The sequence below is a fragment of the Fundulus heteroclitus genome, chromosome 5 (genome assembly GCF_011125445.2).
Source record: "Fundulus heteroclitus isolate FHET01 chromosome 5, MU-UCD_Fhet_4.1, whole genome shotgun sequence".
NCBI lineage: Eukaryota > Metazoa > Chordata > Actinopteri > Cyprinodontiformes > Fundulidae > Fundulus > Fundulus heteroclitus.
In genome coordinates this window covers 21,519,509-21,546,024 of record NC_046365.1, presented here as the reverse complement: position 1 = coordinate 21,546,024, position 26,516 = coordinate 21,519,509, and the positions used below count along the sequence as shown (strand labels likewise).

The window sequence follows — 26,516 nt, the reverse complement described above, 5'->3', positions numbered from 1 at the left end:
TCCATCCATCCATTTCCATGACAACCAAATCCTCACAGAATCACAGGGATGCGGTACCGCTCTTCAGCCATCAATGGGCTAGGTGGCGCTTTGCCCTTGACACTTCACCTGTCCATGCAGGACAGATAATAGAAAGGACTCTGGTAGTCTTTAACTGAGCTAAACCAGGAAAGGTTAGCCTCATGTGTTGTCAGACGAGGCGATAAACATGTTGTATGACCTTTTGTGCAGCATTCAAATATTTGGTCTCAACTGTATATCCACAGAAAAATAATAAAGGGAAAAGAAGAAAAGCAGTGTTGGGGAGAGCTGTTTACTTGGCAGAATGTAAAAAGAGTAACCTGCTGAGTTTATTTCCTGCTGCATTTCTTTATCTTCTCTGTCTCTTTGTACTCTTCTTCTCTGGTCTTAAGATCCCAACACGCTACCTCACTCACAAGTCTCCAAGGTTCAGAAGCTGTCATCGTTTTGTACTTTAGCTGACTGTTTTCTTTGTTCTCTTTCCTGTGTTTGTCTTTGTTTTATTTTTTTTTCATCTTCAGTTGAATCCCTGGCATCGGCTACAGGCTAGTTTTCATCATAAATATACATTACTGTATGAGAGGTGAATACCTTCTCATTTATGTCCATCTATCTTTCCCTCCCCCAGTGTTTCTCTCTTTCTTACTCTGCAATAAAAGCATTTGCACACACAGGCGGAGAATGGAGGCCAAATGGCTCGCTAACACGAGCCTTCAACACAGCCCATAAAATGGTCTCCCGTTTTCTGTTACTGCAACTCATCCCCCCCTTCCAAATGTCAGCGAGACTATAAAACATATTTTCCTCACAATAAAGGCCGAAAGGATGGAAGCTCTCCACATGTCCTGCCATCTATTCTCTTCGGTTCAAGTTCAGGCCAAATTCATGTTTGAAACGCAATTTTTTAATTTTAAAACAAGAATGCTGACAGCTTTTTTTTTAAGGGTGTGTTGCTTAAACTCTGCACCACTCACAATTACAGCCATAACTCTAATACATCACATGTTGTTGTCTGAATCAGTTTTCACATCTTGATCCACGACCGAAGTGCTCATGAAGCATCCGTAACTTGTGTTTCATTTCAGCAACCTGAAATGTTTTGAATCAAGATTAGCCGAAGCTATAGTCTTCGCCTCTTTCTTCTTTTCTTTGAACAGTGGTTTCCAGTTTATATCAACATATGTAACCTAGAAAGAACCCATGCATGTAGTGGTCCGCTCCATCAAACCAGCTAGTTCAGAGTGAAAATCTTTGTAAAACCTTATAACGCACAAGTGAAAATCACGTTTGGCTTTATATTAATCAACTGATGCTCATCAGACAAAACGTCTCTCAATAAGAGTTGTTTTTTAAAAAAAGACATAAGACAGCATTAATGTTCACAATTACAAACTGAGAAATTCAGTACCATATTTTGGCTAAACAAATGTCTAAGCTACCTTACTAGCATGCAGTCAAGTGACGGGAGTCAGGTGTGTTGAATCAGAGACGCATCAAAAAGTTGCAGAACACCGATCCTCGAAGACCGGCGTTTGAGACTATTGTTCTAACACATTAAAAGCAACTTAGGAGTTCATAATTTTTTGTGAGGTTTGATTGTAGAGTGCCTTTCAAAAGTGTTCATACCCCTTTAACTCTTCCACATTCTGTAACAATATAACCAAAACCTTCGATATGCATTTAATCAGAATTTTAGCAAATAGGTCTGTACAACTTGGTGCATAACTGTGAAGTGGAATGCCTGTGCAAATTCTCAGTTAACCGAGTCATCGCAACAGCAAACAGGATTAAATCGGAGGCAACCGGACTTTAGTGCGGTTCTTTCTGAAAACGTCATAATACCTACCCAGGTGTCTTTCAATTCAATCTGAAATTGATTGCATCAAAGTCTTGACAAGCAGCATTCACTCCTGGAGAAGCATAGAGCCACAGGGAGAGTCGTCTGCATTGTCCATGACTTTGCAGCAATCCCTCGTACTGAGCAAGCATGAAGCGACAGTGGCCACTTTGTCAATTCTGGTGGCTCGCACTTGAGCAACTTGTAGTTAGTGCACTGCTGTTTTTAAGGACATGGGTGCCCATCCTCCTAGGCCCATTCTAAGTCAGATGCAAATCAATAATAGAAGCTATTGATTGGTGTGAGCGGTGTTCTTTCAAATTCTCCTTCTCACATATAAAGCCCTTAATAATCAAGCTCCATCATATATCAGAGCTCTGATTACCCCATATGTTCCTAACAGAGCACTTCTCAGGCTGCAGGTCTGCTGGTGGTTCCTAGAGTCTCTAAAAGTAGAATGGGAGGCAGATCCTTTGGCTATCAGGCTCCTCTCCTGTGGAACCAACTCCCAGTTTTGGTCCATGAGGCAGACACCCTGTCTACTTTTAAGACTAAGATTAAAACTTTCCTTTTTGACAAAGCTTATAGTTAGAGTGGCTTATGTTACCCTGAGCTATGCTGCTATAGGCTTAGGCTACTGGAGGATATCAGTGTCTATCTTTCTCACCCTACTGAGTTCTACTGTTCTCCAATAGGGGGTTTTTCACTGACGTCACTGGCCAACTTCCGGTCCGCCATATTGGGTGGCACACTTCCTTATCTCTAGTTGTCATACACGTATTATCGTATCGCGAATGGATAAGTACGCCAGCACGCTAGAGCGACCAGATAAGGACGTATATCTGAGGAAATGTTCCGTGATCGACCATATGGACCCCTATGCCCTCCATGGTGCCTTGTTTAGCCGTAATCCAGATGATTGGCCAAATGTAGAGCACGGCGACATAGTGCATTACCTGGTGTTCGGTGAAAACCCTCTGCACACTCTTGAGGAAATGAGAGCTTACAAGGGTCTAGAGGCTCACAACCAGTTCACATCTGGTTATGTACATCAAGGAAATCGCCATCATACGTGGACGGGTGAGTTTTAATAAGATGGTAAAAATGTAAACAATCCGACGCAAATGCGGCGCATGCTTCTGCGGTGGCTGGCGGCCGGCGGCGGGCGGTGCGCGAAGGCGCTTGGCTGCAGGGCCGATCAACGCTGCTCGCGGCTGTAATTATTTAAGCAGAACAATGACCAGTGCAAAATTAAGTTGTATATACCGTATTGGCGCCGGTAGGAGCTGCAGATCATAAAGCCAGCAAACAGTGGGAACACAGTAACTCGTTCAAAGGTAAGCTGCGCTCAGACGGGCTGGCACATGCTAACCGTTAGCGCTAACAACCACTCACGCATGTAATGTACTTTTAACTAGCTGCTATGTGTTTCAAAGGTTTAGAACACACTCTCATTGACATCGGGATACTGTGGAAAGTTATGTTCGGTTGACTTGCAGCCGCTATCCAAGCGAGCCGACGACTCTTTGTTATCTCTAACAGTTGTTCTCCGTGGTTGCGCCTCCAGGCAAGAAAGCGGTGGAAAATTAATCTGTTTCTATGTTTTTCCCATGGCGATCATGTGTTGCGCTGTTACAACCCACAACACAGCAACGGTTTACCATGGTTGAAATCAAGTTAAGGTGAAATTAATCAAATTAAAACACGGCTGAGAGAGGGAGTACAGTATGCGGTAGTAATAGGCAGTAGAGGCGGCGGAGGCAGTCAACATGACAGCCGCGGAAAGTAATAAGTCATAACGCCCAAGCCCTATTATTAATATATTCTTCTTACATGTTTTAAATACTTAACAGTTAATTACCTGTGACAAAGTGAGCACCGCAGACTCTGGCGTATTCCAGCTTAACACCGTCCAAATTGGACCTGGATATCCGTGTCAGCCATAGGTGACGGCGTTGTTCAGAGAGCTGTTTTGTTTTTTCACACTGATTCACTATTACGGCTGGTAGGCGATAGAAAGAGCGTTGTTCTCCACCTCCACGGGCCGTGCAACCAACCATTAAACACGTTTTCCCCATTGTTCACTTCCAATACTGCCTAAGGCGTCATACAATGCAGGTCAACGGTGCGAAACGACTGCCACCCAATATGGCGGACGCGCTGAGTAGTCACGTGAGCGTGACGTCAGCTGAAAACCCCCTATTTGCATGGCTTGTTGTTATTTCATCTCTTACCTTTTTGTTCTCGTTGACTCTACCTTTAACTTTGAATCACCGGTTAGCCTTTTTGAACTGTGAGAGTAAACCAGAGTATCATACACATGGATGTCGGTGTACCTAAATTTCACACAAAAGGCTCCAGCTATTATTTATTCCAAGATTCTAACCGTGCCTGGCTTAGTGCCTTGGTATATACATAAAGTTTAATTAAACTTATTTAAAGAACTATACCAGAAATTCTTTTGTCTCATTAAGAAAAATATGTTTTTTACGCACTGCATATTATGAATTAAAAGACATCATTTGATAATAACAATTGACTAATTGATTGGTCGATCAAGCGAGTTCTGGCTTTTTTTAGTAAGCAGTGCAACGAGGAAATACCGTGACGACTTTTCTTTGCGAATGGCACAACGTGGTGCGGGGCTATAAGCAAACAGAACAGCATGGCATGTATGTAAGAGTTGACCATTCACATGATAAATTATAATTTAGTTGAGATGCAGTCATTTATGTCAAAGAAAACAAAGAAAAGTACCTCAATGAAGACTTGTTTCCTCCCGAGGATTGTGCATGAGCTTGGGGTCCTTGTTTAGCCCGGTTCATGTCAAGGGTTTCTCGTTGTTGGGGGCGGGGCTTACAGTTCAAACTAAAGTGTTCTCCTCACTCGTGGTTTAAATCTGTGCAGAACCGGGTATAGTTCCTTTAGAGTTAGATGCTGACTGTAAATAACTGGAAAAGCATTTCTGTGTCTTTCTAATGACTCTTGCGTAAGTCTCTTTCACAAAACGTTTTCATCGTGATCCGTGAAGATGAGATGCCTCTGAGCTCCCTCTGGCCATTTATAAATCACAACGACAGCAATATCCTGCACAGCTTTAAAAATGACAGGCGCACTAAAGATGACGTCAGCACCACCCATATAAACTCGTCCTGAGTCTCACCATATCCTTCTTTTCAAAACACTACTGGCAGCCAAGCAAGCAAAAAGGCTTCAAACTGAAATCAAACATTTCACTGGCAATTCTTCTAATTGGAAATTATTTTTGATTCTCCTCGTAAATACTGCTGTTTGGTCTCACGAACCATACCATCAACACGTCTATTCATCGTTTGCCACGCTGGTTTGACCCTAAACACGTCAGCCGATGCGGGCCTATGACTGCCTACCTTCTTCAGGGGAGTTCACGTCGGTCCTTTTACAAAACACACGGAGAAAGCTAAAGGTTGCCCTAATCTTGACTTGGAGTGTTTCGTGACAGGGGCTAAAGACTGCTGAGCACAGCAACGAAGACTTTCTGAGTCAGTGTGGGGAAGCTGTCAGAAACAAATGTAATGTAGGGGTAAAAATAACACAAGTGAATATATACAGTATCTAACAATTAGAACATAACTTTGTGTCATTTTTAGTGAATATTTAATGAATGGAATAAATGAAACCAGTTGAACTGGGTATTATAAAATGGACCATTAAGAATGCATTTAACTGACTTTAACACTATTTATACAGTTGGACTTGAATTGATTTGAATAACCATTTATTTTCAGTTTTGAATTAAATGTCTTTGCCCTGTACAGTGCATTGAGTCAATGCTTATTGGGATTTAGCTGAGCTGAATCTTTCTAATTATATTTTAAAAACTGCCATATTTAAACCTAATGAAAAGCACAGTTTTTCACATCATTTGTTTTAATATAAAAACCTTTTCAGGGATTATAAATGAGTTGAATCCATACAAACGTGTCTCTAAAATATTTCTGCACACGTCTGAAAACACGCTGTGATGATGCTGTATGGAAAGCTGTCATGAATATAAAACAAGCCTGACAGAAAAATTGAATTTAACTCATGTCTTGTGTCTCTCAGGTTTTTTTTTAAGGCATTTCCTTTTTCTAGAGACTCTAAAACATTTTCCAGACAAGAACAGAATGAGGAAAAAATAAACTAATGAAAATTGTGGCCAAAGTTATGAATTAAGAAGGGAGAAAACACACATTCCCAGCTTTCATCTTACCTGCTGACCAACCTTTTGAATTGTTAATGGATTGGACCCTTATATCATCCCCCACCTGCCTTCCATTTTTTTTTAAGAATTACTCTTCGGCTTTTTGAGCATCCTTCTTGGTGGAAAGCAGCATAGACTGCCTAGGTAGAATGAACCATTCGTTATACACAGATAATTTTCATGCTCCTTTTGATATGCACCGTTGATTACCTTTTCCACACTTAGAAAAAGAAAAACATCTCAATGGATTTGCCTTGCTTAGCAGCAAGGTAAGGTGTCGAGCTATAACAGAGGTTTAGTGAGCTGTCACCTGCTAAGTTTTAATGTATGCTTATTGTCAAACCGTTTCACATTTCAAATGTTCATGTGAATAAAATGCACTCCTCATGAAACATATCAGGCTTCTTCATGTGTGTTTGTCTGGGGATATTAAACTATTTAATATGACTTCAGAATATGCATCATAGTGCATATGATGAAAGCTTAAAGCGGATAAAAATGAGAGGCACCTGTGGCTTTTTTAACAAATGGTCTTTGCTGATTCTCTGACCTGAAAGGCATCCGGCCATGTCAAATGTTTACACGTTATAGGTCCATGTGATGTGCGTCCAGGATCCTGTTGGACTCAAAGGGTTGGATTCAGTCAGCGGATGTTCAGTTGAAAGTTGCTCTGCTAGTAGGAGCACCATGACGACATTTATTTAGGCCAAAAGAAATTTTGATTAAAAAATACGGACTCTCTTCCCTCGTTCTTGTCATTTCATGTCATCCCATACATTGTTTGGGAAAACTTTGTATGAAAACCTCATATTGTTGGCTGGGCTCATCCTCAAAGTACCTATGCTTCTTTAAACTCCATTTAGCGCAGCGCTGGCACACACTAAGCAGCTATCAGACGGCTGACTAAGAACTCTGGATTCACATAATCTCCTGAGTGACATCTTAAGAAGGCTTTGCTTTCAGTTTCTCTCCTCTCCAATTCCCTTCTTCTCCCTTCTTCTTGTCATCTAGGTGTTTTTTTTTCTTCCTGTTTTCATTTTTGTTTTTGTGAAACTCTTGTTGTCTCTGGGGGGCTGTCATCAGGAGTTCATCAGCGGCGGGGTTCGTGGTGTCAGTGCTGTGTGCAGTGAGCAGGGGTTATCGTCTGCCTTTGTAGGCGAGGACTTGATAAAAAAAAAGGGTCAGCAGTGTTTCATCAGCACGAAGTCCATTCTAATTAACATTTTCTTTTTTTGCTCTTATCTTCCTAAGCTTAATTTAGTCCAGTGATGATAGTATTTTAAATGATTTTGGAGACAAATAATGAAAGAAACTAAAGCAAAGTCTCTTTTTTTTGTGGACAGATGAAGTTCTTCAAAGTTCTCCTGCATGGAAGATTTCTTTTCATATTTAGCCTCCTATTCTCAGTTTTTATCATATTTCTTTTTGCACAGTTTTTTTCCTCCATCTCCTCTTCTTAAAAGTAAAAAGCATTTTCAAAGTCTTCTACCACCGTTTTTTTAATCCCCTCCAGAAATGAGGGCACACTAATATTTTCTACTTATGATACCTATATATCCAACAGAAACCTCTAAATATGTTTCTGCATGTGTGGAAATAAGAAATTCAACAGAATGTAGGTGACGTTTTCAGTAATATGTTTATTTGATCACAAAAAAACTCCCACCCTCTTATTGCCATTACCATCATTTACATTGATAGATTTTGGCATGAGGCTTTGAATTTGACATTTAAACTTAATTTACAATGAAAAACACAAACTGCCAGATACTGAAAGTTGAAGTTGTGTCATAAAAAAAAAATCTGAATAATTTTACAGTCACAGAATCAAATCTGGCACGACATTATTTTGGCCTTAAGAGGGTTAACTAGACAGCGTGGCAGCATGAACGGGAGCATAAAATTGAGCATCCACATTGATGCATTGCCAGCCTTTCTTCACCGAAGACGTTTTAGAGAAAATCAGAGCAGAGTACAGATTTCTTGGCTGAAAAGCCCTTACCGTCTCGACGACGCATGTCACACAGACACCAATAACTGGTAAAAAACTGACTTTACAAGAAGCATTTTTTTAATGGTGGCCTATAATTGTTAACAATTCACACTGTAATTTTTTTGTTTTACACAAAAAACGTGCTGACATCAGCAGTCAGCAATAGTGTTAAACTTTAATAGCTCCTTCAAAGTATCCTGACTGCTACCGAGTGACCTAATAATTCACAATCCCAGAGATTACCACGTTCACAGCTGTGTTGAGTTTGGACAACTTTAACTGGACGGCTTAGCCAGTAAAAGCTTTTTTCATTCACCAAACCATGAGGCCTCACACATGCAGGAATGCAGCGCTTAAGTTCTTCGTCATTACAGTTTTTCTCAAATGCTAAAACACATTTCACAAATGTTTCGTCCATGTTCTCCAATGTCTAAACACAACACCCTTTTCTAAAGCTACATAAACACAACCACACCTTCTCCCTTCAAAACTAAAACTTTCACACCCAAAGAGCAGCTCGAAGCTTTCAAAAATGTAAACACTATACACATCATTACACACTACAGCAAAACAATTGAAAACACAATGCTCAATTTGTGAGAAGGTTCTTTGTTTCTTTACTGCCAATGCATATTTTTAGAAACTTTACAATTCTGGATCTTCTTAGAGTTCTGCAGAGGATTGGGCATTTAGATTTGTGAGTTTCATTTGAAGTGTATAAATCTATAGTAAATTCTGTACACTACTGTAACACAACTCACTGCAAAAGCAGAATCTATTGCACACAACAATACTCTTGAAAACATGATCAGGGTGTGAAGTTTTTTTTATTCATTTTACAGTATTTACACCACAATCACTGTGCGGCATCATGTCGCTGAGCTGCATCAGGCCACATCACCTCATCCACATCACAGGCTATATTGTCTCTTGCCAGGCAACTGTAATATCCTCTGTGAAAATGTGAAAGTGCACAGGTGTTCAGAACAACAGTCAATCAGGTAGCATATTACTGTATTGTCCAGAAGTAATGTAGGCCACTGAGCAACACAGTATGTTTACTAACTGTACTGTGAACATGGATGTATACTTACTTGCACATACTCGTAATGTAGGTCTTTGTGTCGTGCAGAGTTTCGCTCAAAGGGAACCCTATAGACTTGTTTCATCCGCATCTTTTGGCGCCGGAGAACTCGGTCTATTGTGGCCAAGCTGACATCATCAATGCCCTCAAAGTTCACATTATCGTCAATGACTTTGTCTCTGATCTCCCGGAGTCTGATGAGGTTGTTCTCACAAACCATATCCACAATGGGGGTTTCTTGTGCTGCTGTAAATATGGCAACCCGCCCACCTCTATGTGGCATTCTTTCAACTCTAAAGAAAGAAACGTGTCGTCAATTGACATGTTTTACAATACAGTAACAACTGATTTGAAACTGTAATAGACTACTTTCACAGACTTGTAAAATTGTATTGTGACAAAGAAAGCAATAGAGTACAATACCTGTTGTGTTGTCTGAATGCCCTGATAATGGTGGCCACGGTGAACCTACTCAGGTTTGGACAGACTCTTAGTCCTGCTTCAGCCATTGTCATGCCATGGACAATGACATGGTCAATGACTGTTGCTCACATCTCGTCAGTAATGATGGTACGAGGTTGTCTTGCTCTCCCTCCTGGACCTTCTCTCCCTTGTTGGACTGCTCCTCTTCCACCATGGCCTGCTCCTCTTCCTCCTTGGCCTGCTCCTCTTACTCCTTGGCCTGCTCCTCTTACTCCTTGGCCTGCTCCTCTTACTCCTTGGCCAGCTCTTCTCCCTCCTCTGACACGATTACCTCTTCCCCTGACTCTGCCTTCATCCATTGTGTTTGTTTGGAATCTTCAGCAAACTGTGCACTCTGAACTTGCTTTTATACATGTGGTCACAGCATTAGCAACAGGTGTTTTCAATTTTGAGTCGTTGTGTGTAATGAATGACGCCAGGTGTGTTCATTTTGTTCAAATAATGCTGACTGTGGCAAGCATTTTGCATCACATGAGCTTTCATTTGAGAATATGAGCAGAGTTCTTTTGCAACTTGTGTTTTAGCAAGGAAAAATGTGTTAAGATTTATGTGAATGGAGGATTGTGTTTTGTGAATTGTGTCTTCATGTGAAATGTGTTTATGATATTGGAAAATGACGGCTAGATTTAGTAAATGTGTTTAGACAACTGGTCATTTGGTTTAGAGGATTGGCTTTTGTGTTTTAGCATTTGAGAAAAACTGTAATATCCAGTAAATGCGGCAACAGTTTGCTATAATGTTATTCTGTGCTGTGACTGCCCCATAGTTCTGCCACTAAAGGTTTTGACCCGCTTACAGGTAGAGAAGATCCTTTCTGCCATTGTGTCTTAAATGCTCCGGGGAGTTTTTTGTGCTTTTAACATTTTTTCCATCGGTTTCACCACACTGTGAAGAAGCTCAGTGTGCTCCTCTTGTCCTCTACCTGTTTGTTTTGGTTATGAAAGTTATGCTTGTAACTGCTGGTCGTTTTGGGGATGAGACGTTCGTCCTGCCCGGGCCCAACTTCACAGAGTTGTCCAGATCAGTCCCGCTGCTCTCTTCCGCAATAATCCTCTCCAACAGATTGAATGAATCCATGTATCCACTCATTGAAAAGCAGGCAGTAACAAAAAAGAAAGGGCTGGAAGCTGATAAGTCTTCTTTGCGATATAGGTCAACATCAAAGCCACAATTTGTTTCACCGCTCATTTGATGCGTCTGTCTCAGGAACTATTGAGCCTCATGGCACTTCATTTTAAATTTCTCCTCCAACCTGAGGGTTTCTAACCAATGCGTCAGCAAGAAATCGACCTTTGTTCACCTTTGAGCTTATTGATATATAAAAAGAAAATCCACACCTAGCATTACATTCCCTAGAAAGTATTTGCACCACACATTGTTAGTAAATAAACAGTAGGTTATATATGCTGCTGTATTAATGTACTTTTTTTGACTTCATCATTACATTTGGATATCCCTTGTTTGCTGCTAATTTGGCTAAACGCCTTTAATGACCAGTCAGTACTGACCCTCACAGAGATTGCAATATTCATGCAGGTATTTCTAAAGATAATGATGAGCTATCATCTATAAAAAAGGATGCCTAATGTGAATCAGCTTGATTCTGTATTTTTCTTTTTTTCTTTTTTTCCTGACGTTCAAAAGTCAATTTGAATGATATATGTATGTATATGTACATATATCAGATACCTTGGGATCGTCATTACGTATAGATATGTATATGTATATGTAATAATGAGATTAAACGCTTTGGGTCATTTGAAGAAGAAATTGGTCTTTCAAGTTCTCCCACCATAATCAAAATAAAAAAGAAAAAAAATCTCTCAGGACAATCTTTTACATCCTTTTCCCAGTCAACAGTCAACTTCGCTGCACTCTACCAAAATAGCTTCTTGCACATCTTATCCTTGGTTGACATCCTCATGCGGTCCTTCGGGCAATTTATGCAAGAAATTTGCAAATGAAACTGCAAATAATTTCAGCTATATATAATCAGGAAATCAGCCATCCAGCCAAATACACACCTACATTAGGTTAATCATACAATTTTGTCTCTCAGCAAACCATACTGGATTAATCAGGAGAAAAAAAGCAGATATGCTTGTCAGAGCTTCTTTCAACGTTATTTCCTTTTTCCAGTAAATTCTATTTCCAGACATCATTGGTGTTTTAATACCTGCTCAGATGAATATATCCAAGAGTGTGTTTGTGCCTACAAAAGTCAGTGGCTGTTGGCTTGGCACGGTCTGTCTTGGAGCTGTTATGAAGCAGACTTAATCCCCTGCTTCCAGGTGGCACTTTGAAGGATGAGAACACCCACTACATTTTGGATGTTGATCGTAAATAAGAAAATAAAGATGGGTCTCGTAACACTTAGAGAGTAGAGTGGAAGATCCAAGGCTTATGCTTTTAGACACCACCACTAAACACCTGGACTCTGCACAGCCACATGCAAGGATTTAATTCATGGACATCTCTGCTGCTTGTTACACCTACAGATTCATCCATCACTCATTTTATGAACTCAACTTCTTTTTACAGACCAGACCACAACAGGTTGTTTTTAATGGTTTAAATCAAGTAAGCTGGATATAAACATAGGGCTCCCTCAATGTTGTGTTTTATGTTTTTTTCTGTGTATAGCAGCAGCATTTCCTGCCACAGTGAATGGATGTCTTGTTTGAAATACCCGAATGACACGTCCCTGGCAGCTCACATGACTGACTCTGATCTTCTGCCCCGGTACCAACAGGCGGTTGACAACTCGCTCAAAGTTATTTGTGACAGTGTCATGGAACTGAACGTCTCAAAGACCAAAGAGTTGTGCTGCGGGGGTAGAGGGATGAAGACGGCAGGTCGTCTCTCTTTCAGCCACTCCGCATCCAGGGCCAGCAGGTGGAGTCTTTGAGATACCTTGGGACAGGAATTGACATCCAGCTTTCTTTTAAGGAGCACACAGATTCCATTGGAAAAACAAACATGGCATCTTCACCTGCTGAGAAAACTGGGATCTTTTAACATTAAGACGGATACGTAACTCTGGTGATCCAATCAGTCATCAAATCACTTTCACAACATTTTATCCTGGCACAACCTCCTCACTGTGAAACAAAAACCAAACGGATCACAACCCAGACCAGCACAAGAATCGGTTCACCTCAAACAACCCTCTCCGAACTGCACGACCCCTCTTGTAATCGGGAAGGCCACCCTGATCACAGAAGATCCTTCCCATCTGCTCCAACATTCATTTCAGCCCCTCTGGCCCAGAAAGCTGTTCACAGAAGCTTGTTTACTGTAATATCCACTTTAAAGACTTTATAATAAGAACTTTACTTTTACACGCCTTTAATGGTTGCTTTAAACGGCGCTCCTTCATGTGTTTTATTGGGGTTTTTATGTGAGTTTTGAAGTGTTTATTGTACTTTAAGTCAAGGAATGCGGTTCTTGGATCCGTGTCAAAGGATCATTTCTGTCACCATCTGGAACAGACTGTTACATTTTCTGGCCTTTTTTGTTCTATCCTGAATTTAAACACTCAGGTCTTATAGCTAGTTGTTAGCTTGGTCTGCCAGTGAATAGTTGCACAGATGTAAATAAATATTGAAGCTTAGAGAAAGAAATTGATACATTTTAGGATAAAGATTTAACCGCTGCAGTATCTATACTGTAAGTCTATTCTTAGGCCATGTAAAAAAAAAAACAAAACTAAATTTAAATTAAATATACTCAGGAAGAAATAGTAGGTTATAATTTAAGGGTATTTAAGGGTATTTTGGCTGAAGCATCCATTTCCCTCAGCCTGATGAACAAAACATAAATTAATAAATGTATATTTATTAGATTGGTCTTTCCTGCACTCAGACTTGGTCAAAGAAAACTTTTTCCTCTGATAATCTCAGCAGTGACGTGATGATCTAAAGAGAAAACGTTGCAGACGATTCATCAGCTGTCATAAAAAATTAACTGCACAAATTCCAAAAGCTCATTAATGAGAAGCTGGGTCCCAATTAGAGGAGGGCGAACCCTGGCTTCTTCCAGTTTTGCAGTCCTTCTCCAACGTGACACATTCGGATAGGACTTGCTACCGAGGACTGTGGAGGATAGACGCAACTGATCAGAGCTTTTCATTTAACCTTCTTTTCACACTTTATTTGCCTTTTTTTGTAACAAATTGCTCTTTCTGCTCTCTCCTTCTTTGACTTCAGACTGCCTCGCATCGAAGGCGGAGGACCGGCTGTTCAGGAAGCTTTTTAGACGGTACAACCAATTCATCAGGCCAGTGAAGAACGTTTCCGACCCTGTTACCGTAGAGTTTGAGGTCTCCATCTCGCAGCTCGTTAAAGTAGTACGTTTTTTTACTTCAAGAGACACACATACACATATCAGTGGCCTGGGTACATCCATGTGTCATGTTTTCACTTATTCTGTAGACAGTTATTACTCTTTGTGAAATGGGAAGTGCCGTCCTATGATTATTACATTGCCCAGCTTTTGATACAGAAAAACTACAAGAGAAACTTTGCAGTAAAAGCAGAGAATTAGAGCAAGCTTTATAGAGTAGGCTTTCTTGGATGTCGGACCTTTTCTGTAAACCCCTCTAAAGAAAATTCTCAGATAAAGACAGACATTTTGTGAAGTAGACTGGATTGGACTGAAATGTAAATGTAATTAATCTGCTTTATCTGCTTGCTCGGCAAGGTGAGATGAATCTAAGGGTGAGTTCGCTGACCTGGTCATGTGGGTGTGCTCTGATGAATGTCTCTCACACGTGGGTCTGTGCACGGATTCTCACGCTTTCAGGGTCTGGCTGATGGGCTTCTGTGGGTGGCTTGGGTACAATTGTGAGAGTCACTGGACTGTAAATCAAACCTGAATGAGCAATATAGAGAATTGCAGAGAGGGGATGACACCATGTATTATTAAGTTGACCTTTTCAGCTGAGCATCTCCTGCTCTAGAAGAAAATAGTTTGGAAAAAGAATAGTATTTTTTTCTATGTTCACAGCAAATTCAGGGGATTTCCCAGCAACATATGTTCTACAAGTTTTCAGAGGCTAATTAGCTATTTTAACTTTTTTGTTTCTCTGCAGGATGAGGTCAATCAAATCATGGAAACAAATCTATGGCTCCGACATGTGAGTTGACAATATACTAACAATCACATCATGGCATGTATGACATATTTTATTGACTTAACTCATATTGGGTGTCTACAGCGATATGTCAGAGAGGGTCATGCTTTTACATTTAGTGCAGTGATCCACAAACTCTGTGATTGTGTGTAACAGAGAACAGAGGAAGAAGAAGGGTGACATTAAAAAGCAAGGATATCTCAAAATCATGTTCTTTTGTGATAAATGTAAGTTAAATGGTCAGGCACACTCACAGATCTACAGTTTCTGGCAGATGTAGTAACATCACTTCCACCGAACCTTTTCACATTTTGTCCCGTTAAAACCACACAATTTAAGTTAGTTATTGGTATTTTACAAGCAAAGCAAATCTGCAAAGTACAGGGAAGATGATACAGCATTTCTGAAATTTCTAGAAGCGTTTTTTGCTGGAAATTACTGCTGTAATTTTCGGGGGTATATCACCAGTTTTGTAAATTTACAGACCATAATGTTTGCCCTTTCTTTGCAAAAACAGTTTTACGTCACTCAGACTGGATGAAGAGCATCTGTGAATTGTCATTTTTAAGTCTTACCAAATATTTTTAATTGCTGATGCTTGGATGTGAACCATGCCATTGTAGATCTGCCTATATAGGTTTAACTTTTTTTTTCTCAGTTGGAAGGTTAATCTCCACCCGAGTTTCAAGTCTTTTGGAGCCTCTAAAAGGTGTTTTTTCAGGAGGGTTCTGTATCAGCTCAGTATTTCTTTCCATCAGTGGGACCAGCTTCCCTTTACCTGATTAGTGTCCCCACATCATTGTTGTGCTATTACACACTACTTTAAGTTATTTAATGTTTAATAAACAACTCTCAATCTGTTAGGTATTGACCGGTGAATATCAGCCCAAACAGCTGATATTACGACAATAGTTGAAAGGAATGATTTGAGCACTGGTATTCGTTTAACAGCAAACTCTGCACACATATGAAATAAAGGAGTGACAATTTTTCTTCAAGTTCAAGAATTTATCAACAGAAATAAAATGAACATCCAGAGAACACCATTATATAATGCTGTTTATCTGAATTAACACCATATTTCAACCAACAAATCCTCTCTACTAGGTTAGTGAAGCTTAACTAAAACTACTAAGAAAAATTAAGATAAAAAGAAGCCAATGAACTATGTACACTTACCCTGGTTTAAGATTTGGCAGTAAAGGAGAAACAATGATCAGAGGCAAACATTTAAAATATGCATATTTAATTCATTTGGAATTCCAAAAGGAGACACAAAACTTACATTACCATTTCGCTGTATTCAGTATATTACCCAGCCTTCTGCCCCATGGTGATGCAAGTGATTCTGTCTACTTTACACTACTCTGAAGGCATCTTTTAAAAGACTGACTGCCCCTTCTGATTAGTTTGGGGGGTGGGGGGTGGACCTCAGACATAGAGGCTCCTATTCTGTCTGTTCTCAACACATCCTGCAAGCTGCGTGTTTACTTTGCCTTAAAGAGAGACACAGTTTTAGAGGCCACGCATTCCTTATTATTTTCCATACAAATGCCTGATTAATATAACAACTAAGATATTTTCCTCAACAGCAGCCTCCACCAAACCCAAATAAAAATGATTCACTACTTTGTGTTGGTCTCAACATAGAATCCCAATAATGTAGATTGAAGTTTGTTGTTTGAAATTGACAAACGTGAACAAGTTCAAGGAATCTAACAACTTTTACCAGACCCTGCAAATCAGATATGTATTTTGTGTCAAATATGAGTGTCCTTTGAAATTGTGCCACAATTCACAGCTTACACAGTGAAAAAAGAGCATCACAATGATATACCTCAGTACTACGCTTTCAATTACTTTTATTGGTTTTGTTATGGTAGTTGTGAATGGATTTCCAGCAAGGAGTTTCTGCAACGTTTTGTGTATTCCTTTGCTCCATTATTAGACAATTTAACTAGTCAAACAATGTTTTTTAAGATAAAGTAACACACCTACGGAATTTGACTGAAAGGTGAAGGTTAGATTCTCCAGGACTTCGTCTGGTGCTGACTGGCTTCTTCCTCTCGTGTTCACCATTGCACTGGAGAGGCTGTGGGAAGATTGGAGATCATTATCCCTTCTGGGACTGTCAATATCTGCAGAAGGTTTGGATGGATATTGAGAAGGAAATATATGTAATTTTGAGAGTGGACTTGCCCTTACGCTTAGCATACTATGTATTGGGATGTATACCCATGGACATGTCAGGTCTCTCTGTTGACAAATTCTACATATTATATGTCTTGCTGTTGGTTGCCAGGAAAATTATAACCATCTTATCAAAACAAGGGACACCACCAACAGTAACCCAATGTATCAAAAGATTAAAGGACATTTATACTATGGAAGATTTAACAGCACAGTTAAGACATGTTATATGTGTTTAGACATTACCTTTGTATTTGCAATATGGATGAACATGCTCAAAGTTTAATAAAGTGAGTTAAAAATGTACACACCTGCTGGTTTTTAGTTACATTAAATTAGCCTTTTGATGGAAACTCAAGGCCACAATAATCTACAATACCTGAACCCATCGAAGATTATCCAGGCAATCATAATGTAAACTCGGCAGATGGATAAATGGAAAAACCAGTGTAGCATGAACTGGTTAATTAAAAATCTTCCAGGTCATGACTGGATATTAATCCGTCTCGCTAATGAATAAATTCATCTCGAGTGACATCCAAATAGCCAAGACTAATGGATCCACAGCTCATAAAACGTTACCTGCAGGTATTTTGGCAGAATAGTAAGCGGACGCAGTGATCCTTTAATTGTCAGTGAGGATTTTATTTACACTTTCAATCTTAACTGCTCTTATTACAGGCATGTCTGTTGTAGGTATCTTTGATATTTTTTAAAAACTGGAATTGACAAACCTTTTTTCAGAGGACTGTGCAGGAGCAAATAAAAGTGTGATGCTCAGTGAAATTTGATTACACGGTGTTATAGCTCTTCCAAAACACAATAAAAGGTTCTGCTGATTTCCAAAGAGGCAGAATGTTTCCAGTGTTCAGTGTACAATTTTATGAAGTTTGTGGTGTCAACCTTATTCCATTAACCCATTTGGATTCACAATAATCAGTTTTGCAACTTCCTGTGTGTGATTCCCATGTATAAACAAATGGTCTTTCACAGAGTGGATAGCATGTATGAATATCAACGACACTTTACACAAGTAACATATTCATCATTGGACCTTCATCTTCCAGAAATTGGTCGGATGACTTGTATAAATCAGCTCTGATTTTATGAACCAGCATATTTAGCTGCTTTTAAATCTCTGAAATTGCAGTAGTTTTAAATATCAGGTATTTTTTTAAGTGTAAATTTTGTGTTGTCATCGAGAATGCGATCAGGAATGGTTTCGGTGTTGTCCAATAATTAGTACTGATCATGAAAAGATGTCAATATGTGACTCTATTTCTCTATTCCTTCACTGCTCACCATATACAGTTAGGTACAAAACTGTTGTACTGCAGGTATTGTACCAGAAGTTGCTAACGTTATCCTGTAGGAACACTACCTAAAGTAAATTAAACATAGAAACAACAGTATTGAGATGTGTTCAAAATGTTTTGCCTCATCTCTTTCAGATTTGGAATGACTACAAGCTAAGATGGATACCGGCAGAGTTTGATGGAATTGAATTCATTCGAGTTCCATCGAACAAGATTTGGAGACCGGACATTGTTCTCTACAACAAGTGAGGCTTTCGCCGTTGTCACAGTTGCAATTCATCCGTTTAGCTTGACTTCAAAGAGTAATGATAACATATTTTAACCCTAAAACCAACTTTTTTTTTGCAGGCAAATTGTATAAACTAAGGGTGCTACTTTAATGGCACTGCACTTTTTTTTCACAATTTAATGTGAACTTGTTTATTTTTGCAGTATTTGTCTCAAAACCTTCTTAGTGCTGGCCTCTTAGGGTCAAACAGTGGCTATTGCAGTTGAATTTTCCTATTGGGTCAAACGATTAATGCTTTTGTCATCATAGCCCCGCATTCAGGTATAAAAGCAGTCAGACACGCCCCTGTGGTGAGTCATATTTAGAAGTTGGAATGATGTGCATTGAGAGCATTGATCAACAGTGTTGAGCATGTTACTGCTTTAAACGTTAGCCAATGTTAGCAATGATACTGCTAACATCACATTATTGTGATGTAGACCAATGTGTCGTAGAGCTGTGTGTCATCTGCATAGTTATGGTGACTTATGTTGTTTTTTTATGATCTGAGTTAGAGGTAGCATGTTGAAAATGAGCATTGGGTGCACGATTATTTCAAATATGCTATCTTGATTTTCTCAAAACTAAAGCTCAATCCAAAGGACCGTTTGGGGCACAAGCCAAGAAGGTTATTCAGCATCTTGAATAATTTCAAATCCCCTTGGTGCTAATTTTTAAAACTAATAAAATCTAATTTCAAGCAAAATGTTCTGGTCTAATTAAGGAACTTCATGTAGTTTAAAAAGTTTCAGATTCAAACTTGACAAACTCTGATTTGTTTTGTGTATTTAACATTCTGAAAGATCTGTCATTTTCTAACAGAGCAGAACAATTGAAACAAGTGCCAAAGAAACGAAAATAAAAAGGCAGCAAACGATAGAAACAGATGAAACCTCTGTTTCACAAGAATTTGTTGCTGTTGTTTCAACATGTAAAATCAATGAGGATAATGTAAATTTCCATTGTTCAGGGCTAATATGTACTGTGTTTTTATAACTGCAGCTTCATTTGGCCTTTATGTTCATTATTGCTGCTCTAGTAATATTAATCAAAAACATTTAATTCCAAACATGTTGTGGTTCTCAGAATGTCTTCCTTTTCTTCTGTGCCTCTATATCCTGGTTTTCCTCTTATTATGTGAAATATTTGCCTTTGTGTTCTATTTAAACTCCACTTATCTTATGTCCTTTGATTCCTTAACTGCCTTGGAATTATGTTGCTACACCGTACAGTGCTGTAGGTGACTTCCTGGTGGAGGATAAGACCAAAGCACTGCTGAAGTTTGATGGTACGATCACCTGGGTTCCTCCTGCCATTTTTAAATCCTCGTGTCCGATGGATATCACCTACTTCCCTTTCGACTATCAAAACTGCTCAATGAAGTTTGGTTCCTGGACTTACGATAAAGCCAAGATTGACCTGGTACTCATTGGATCTAAGGTGAGTAGTTGTGTCAAACTTAAAAATAATTTAGAAAAATCTCAAATACTTAACTATTTTCTTTATTTTTAAGGGGCTCATTAAAAAACATTTAGGCAAACAAAACAATAAATATTGATGCTTTGATCTTAGCTAAAGGAAAATAAGCAAAAATGTTATATTTTTAATATTATAGATAGAAAGAACTAAAAAATGAGAAGAAGGCCTTAAGGTAATACAGTATTTCAGATGGACTATGGTATAATGTCACACCACAGCTCTCTGTGTTGTTCTCCAGTATTTTGTTTACATAGCCGGGCTTTCCTGTGCGTTAACCTGCGCATGCATGTACGTGCATGCACGTGTATGTGAACAGCTGCTACTCAGGGCTTAATCCCCCCCTGCCCTAAAATGCCACTGTCAGAGCAGTGCAGTGTTGGAGCAACATGGCGGAGAGGATCCCAGCAGACCAATGCTAACAGCAGTCACTTACTTCTCCACTAGAAATGTTTCTTGCTGTGTTTTTGTCCTTTACAAATATGTGCTAAGAAGGCGACGCATGAGAAGGCAAAGGAGGAGCTTGGTTGCTGCTTGGAGCGAGATAGAAAGAGGCACAGCTTATTACACATTTTGTTTTGGTCTACAGACAGTGCTCAAGCTTCACCTAGTGGGGAAATATCGCTTGTAACTCCTTTAAGGACCATGGGAATAGTTAAATATGATCACAAATGTTAACATGAATATTAAAATTGAGCCTGTTGATTTTTGTTATTTGCTGAAATCCTACAGCCACATCACTCTGATGCAGATCTCTTGAGAAGGCTTCATTAAATATTAGTTTAGTGCAATTCCTGGCCACAGAAATTACATCACAATACCCCCCCCCCCCATTTATTTTAGTATAATTGTGGAAAATGGCAGCTGCAAGTCTTTTGGGTGTATGTCTCTACTAGCTTTTCACATTTAGAAACTCAGGTTTTAGCTCATTCTACTTTTCCAAACAGCATTCGGAAATAACAGTTTTCAAGTCTTACCACACATTTTAAGTGTGGACTTTGACTGGGCCATTCTGAGCCATGTTTTGTTCTAAACCAATCTGTTATATATCTCGCAGTAGGTTTCTATGTAATGTTATGTGGTCTATGCCATTACTGCTGGTAGGTAAACTGTCAAGTCTGTTGCAGCCCCAAACAGGTTTTCTTCCCAGATTGATATTTAGCTTCAGTTATTTTTCAGCTGACCAGCTTCACTGTCCCTGTGAAAGAAAATGACTTATAGCTCAATTCTAACAATGTTTCTGATTCTGACTATTATACACAGCACAAACTACTCCACAACTTTATCCCATACCTGTCTGCAATGTTTCTAGTTCATCATTGATTTATTTGTTCACTAATGTTTTCAAACAAATCTCTGAGGCCTTTATAGCACAGTAGCATTCTTGATGAGAGTAAATTGCATACAGGTGGGATTGCTAAACTAATGACTTCTGAAGGTAATTGGTTATAAGGGTTAACGAGTCCAGGGGCTCAAAACAAATGCACAGCATGTGTTCCAGATTTCTGTGGTTATTAAACTAGTCAGGTGATTTGTAAAAAAAAAAAAAAAAATCATTCAAACCTTTAAAACCATGCATTGTGGTTTCCACCTCACAGTTATGCACTTTACATTGTTTGGTCTTTCCTTAATAGTAGTTTAAAAGAAGGTACTGCGGTTATGGTGAGCAGAAGAAGATTTTATGAATGAACGGAAACACGCTTACTTTATCTTTAAAGCATGAGACACCCCACAGCATGTGTAGGCATTCCCCAGATATACTAAGTTGCAGAGATGCGCTAATCAAAATTATAAATTCAAATAACAAAATAACAAAACACAATATTTCAAAATTCACTTCAGTTAAGTAAAGAGTGAAACACCCTAAATACGAAAATGAATGGACACACATAGAAAGTAGTACGACTAAATGAAAATCAGTTCAAAGAACATGACTACTCTTGCAGGGTACGTGTCATTTCTTGTAAAATGGCTGAACCACCTAATGAGGAGATTATAAGAAATTATTCACTGGTTTATCATCCACATATTGAGGCCCACAAATGAAACCCAGCAGTTGTTTTATGCTCTGGCTTGTCTGGACTCTGCTGCTAGAGTTTTATTTAGTTTTTCATTAGTCTTTAATCAAGCACTGACAAACCTTCCTGACAAAAGGCTCATCAAATTATAAAAACCTTCCAGCTTTTTTATTTTTATGTTGTGGCTCTTGAGGCCTATGTTTGACAGTTGCCAGACAGGAAAAAGGAGGAAGAGAGAAGCGGAGCGACATGCTGCAAAGGTCTCTGTATTGGGATTAGAACCCGCGACAAGCACATCGAGGACTGAGGCCTCGGTACACGGGTCACGTTTTTCTGCCCCTGTGCATAACTTTCTACTTTTAAGCTGAATCCAGCTTGAATGTAGTTTGTGAATTTGAACATGATTTTTGAAAGACTGCATTTAAAATTATATGCGATTCTAAACTCAAAAGCCATACAACTGGACAGTTTCTGACCCCAAGCAGATCACCAGTCTCAAAAGAAATGTATTATTCCATTTATTCCCCAGTTGTAGATGTCCTTAGTGTCTACATGTGTACAGTATGCAGCAGAGGACAGAGGAAAGCTGTCAAACTTATTAGTGCATCAGCTCATGCTAGTTAGACTATATCACTTTAATGCTTTTCAAGAGACTTCTGGGTAATTCGAGGGCACACGGTCCTGATCTTGTTACTTTCCTTTAAACATCCAACTATGTAAGAGTTTCATATAGTTTACGCCATTTAAAAATGAATGGCGTATCTGTCATCCCTGTCTGTTGTTCTCGTAGTAGGACATTCATTTTTAATATCTTACATGTCTCCTAGGTAAACCTGAAAGACTTCTGGGAAAGCGGGGAATGGGAAATCATTGATGCTCCAGGCTACAAGCATGACATCAAGTACAACTGCTGTGAGGAAATTTACCCGGACATCACCTACTCCTTCTACATCCGGCGCCTGCCACTGTTCTACACCATCAACCTCATCATCCCCTGCCTCCTCATCTCTTTCCTCACAGTGCTGGTTTTCTACCTCCCATCTGACTGTGGAGAGAAGGTCACGCTCTGTATCTCTGTCCTGCTCTCCCTCACTGTGTTCCTCCTGGTTATCACAGAGACCATCCCCTCGACGTCACTGGTCATCCCTCTTATCGGAGAGTACTTGCTCTTCACAATGATCTTTGTCACACTCAGCATCGTCATCACCGTGTTCGTGCTGAACGTGCACTACCGCACGCCGATGACCCACACCATGCCGTGCTGGGTGCGGTCCGTGTTTCTCAAAGTGCTGCCGAGGATTATGCTGATGCGTAGGCCAATCGATGAGGAGGGTAAGGCCGGGTGGTTGGACAGCAGTGGGGAAGCAGGAGGAGCTGGAGGGGGAGGAGGAGGCGGAGGAGGGAAAGGAAGGAGGAAGCGAAAGAATAGCTTGACCCAGGTAAGAACAACTTTCAACCGATAGTTTGCATAAGAAAAGCTGATCCGTCCACGCAGATTTTTGTGCAATATAAAGCCATGTAAAAACACTAAATACCACATTAAATATTTAGTAACCTGGTATGAAATGTTCACTTTTCAATCGGCAATATGTTTTTTCTAATCGCCTCTGAAAAAGAAAGTGATTTAAATCCACTCAAGCAGCAACAACAACCAAAAAAGGTCATTAAAGAAAGCACATTTTCTATTTGGGGAAGAACATTAGTATACCTCACATCCTAATACATAAGCCATCTTGTAACCTTCTACGAGTCCTTGACATGGGTCTTAGGAAAGTTTGCCTTACTCGTCACTTTTAGCTGTGAGATGTTTGAATGCCTTCAAGTCACTTCACAGCCTCTAAATAAGATGAAGAGCAGGTGTCTCATTTATAAAACATCGCATAGGATCTACACTGTTACACAGTTACACATATGCAACTGTCAGCGTCCAAAAGCTGAAAATGGTGTATGCCAAAAACAATGCTGATTTATAAAACCACGCATGCACACACCAGCAAGCTGTTGCTCTTTATAGATCGCAGCTGCATCTGAACATTTGCATACTCACGGTCTGCCCTCTACACACCTGTGTTCAACTATAACTGGTCAATGCAAAGTGAGCCAGCTGATCATTGTTTTTTCATGCTTTACAATGTCAAACATGGAGAAAAAGCAAAAAAAAAAACAAATCCTGTGAATTTTTTTATAGAAAAGTCTGTATTAAATGCATAAATCAGAGATAAAACATTTATGTTGTCCACATCAAATGAACGTGTTAAAAAGTGAACTTGATTACTGTTAAACGTCAAATAACTTCCTCACAGATTAGCTCCTGTTGAATTCTCTCTTGTTTTGGAGGAGGCTGTGCACCTAGATCATCATTCTAAGGAGGAGGGAGGCCAGGAGAAATGAGAGGTACCCTCCCTGATGATGAAGCCTCCCCTCCCCCCAGGCATTTTAGGAAGCCGTTGGCACGATCACCAGTTGAGCTCACATGGGCGTAAGCTGTATTATAGGGCACTTCTTCTGCACTTTGGGGTTTGGAGAGCAGTTTAGGACCCTGCACCTGATGGCGTACCCACTTTCCCCTCTAGGTTATAGCGGGATTCAATGCACAATGGAGTCTTAAAAGGGCATATTAGCTAGTCATTATCATGGGACAGGAAATCTTTGATCCCCGAAAACGTGTTCCCTCCTAATTCTCCCATTTGAAAGTTCTTCCCGCAGTGCCGCATCCACCACGCAGCATTACGCAAGAGTGTCACCAGGGTATTTAACCCTTTACAGCAATTAAATTAATTGCCTCACACCATATCACAATTTATATGTTAATCTGTGGTACACATAACCCTAGAGATTGCTGGGGAGAGGAATGTGATTGTAGAATCTCTGATGAAATGCTGTGCGGAAATTGATTTAAGATTTAAGGTGGCTTATAGGTTTTTTTATTAATTTGAAAGGTCTTTATGTGTAATTATGTCTGTTGAGTCAGATACGGAGAGAAATTGAACATCTTAGAGGACTCATGATGCAGTGTGGCTGAAGTTCGCCACATTACTATCTGCATAGCCAATTTCCCCAGCTTCCAAAATGACATGGGTCAAAGTTTGTGCGAGGTTCCGCTCATTTTGACGTCAAATTTTTCTTTATAGATTACTGCCTTTGGGTGAAAAGTGACGCTTAGGTCCCCGCTTTGTGTGTACGCAAGCATAATAAACGAGACCCCTGATCCTTAAAGAGGCCAGGCCATTTATCAAAACAACTGTCACAAAACTGACACCATTCATGAGTGGTTTGCCATTGGTTGGTTTTTACCAAATCAGACATGAGTAAAACATAGTTAAGTGAACTCCATGCTGAACAGAGTGTAGTTTCTATTGCATGTGCATGTGTCCCCCTGCAGGTCGGAGGAGGATCCCTCAACTGTCTGGAAGTTGGTGGGGATGGTAAGCTCGCGGCCATAGAGGGCTGCACTGGCAAGAAATGTCCCTGTCCCTGCCAACATGTGAGGGAGACCCCAGAAACACCAGAGTCTGGAAACGTGCCTCGTCAGCTGAGTCCACAGAACATCAGCACGGTGATGGCCTTCTCCGTGGTGTCCCCTGAGATCAAACAGGCCATCGAGAGCGTCAAGTACATAGCTGAGAACATGAGGAGCCGAAACAAGGCTAAAGAGGTGACGTGTTTTCACAGCTTTTCTGATATGTGGTGATGTAGGGCTTACACTCTAGTGCCATTATTGGAAAAGTGGCCTCTAATTATTGTCCGGCAAATTGCTTGTAGAGAGTGTCAGCTCGTTGTGGGTTTAGGAAGAGGAGTCTGTTTCTGTGGCTCTCTAGCACTCACTGCAATGTTTTGTGAATTTGTCCAAAACCTGGTAGTGGTTTGATATTGAACGGCTCTATCACAATGTTGAAAAACATAAATAATAAAAAAAAATACATAGGGCATCTAAAAGCTATTAAGGGAACCCAAAGATTTGTATCAAAATAGTGTTTCTATCTTAGATGTCTTAGACAAACCACTGATGTCTGTCTTTACTTTCTTGTAACCTAAGAGGTGAATTAGTGAGCTTCAATACAAAGGCAGCCGAGAGAGGCTGATGGGAAATACAGGGAAACAGATCCATCTGTGTGTACAGCCATGGCACCTTTTGAAAGTTGTTTCTGTCATCTCGCTAGCCAATTGTGTTTCACCATCCTCCACTCTCTTTACAGCAAAGTTCATTTCACTTTTTTACTCACGTTACATTGTATCGACTCATCTTTAGGTCCAAATATATGCAGATATTACACATATAGCAGATTTCTGTTAAAAGACTGTACTGTGTAGATCATCTTATTGAATCTTAAAAATTACGTCACACAGAAGATACACAAGCTCTTTCAGTTCTTTAAAAATACTGTTTGTGCGTTCAAGGTGATAGAAAATACAGCCGGGTTTCTATTGCATAAGACATTTATGCCAAAAAAAACATACTGACAGAAGTACT

General features: G+C 39.8%; 1 protein-coding gene across 2 annotated transcripts in view; it reads left to right on the top strand.

Moving 5' to 3' along the window:
- Positions 1–26,516, top strand: part of LOC105931529 (neuronal acetylcholine receptor subunit alpha-3) — a 37,126-nt gene that overhangs the window by 5,415 nt on the left and 5,195 nt on the right. Inside the window, exons 3-8 of one of the 2 annotated variants that reach the window (XM_036137180.1) lie at positions 13,852–13,991; positions 14,736–14,780; positions 18,419–18,528; positions 19,784–19,991; positions 22,873–23,484; positions 25,425–25,700. In XM_036137180.1, the coding sequence (XP_035993073.1) occupies positions 13,852–13,991; positions 14,736–14,780; positions 18,419–18,528; positions 19,784–19,991; positions 22,873–23,484; positions 25,425–25,700 (1,391 nt within the window). The remainder of the gene's footprint in view (positions 1–13,851; positions 13,992–14,735; positions 14,781–18,418; positions 18,529–19,783; positions 19,992–22,872; positions 23,485–25,424; positions 25,701–26,516) is intronic. The other variant, XM_036137181.1, reaches the window with a different exon arrangement.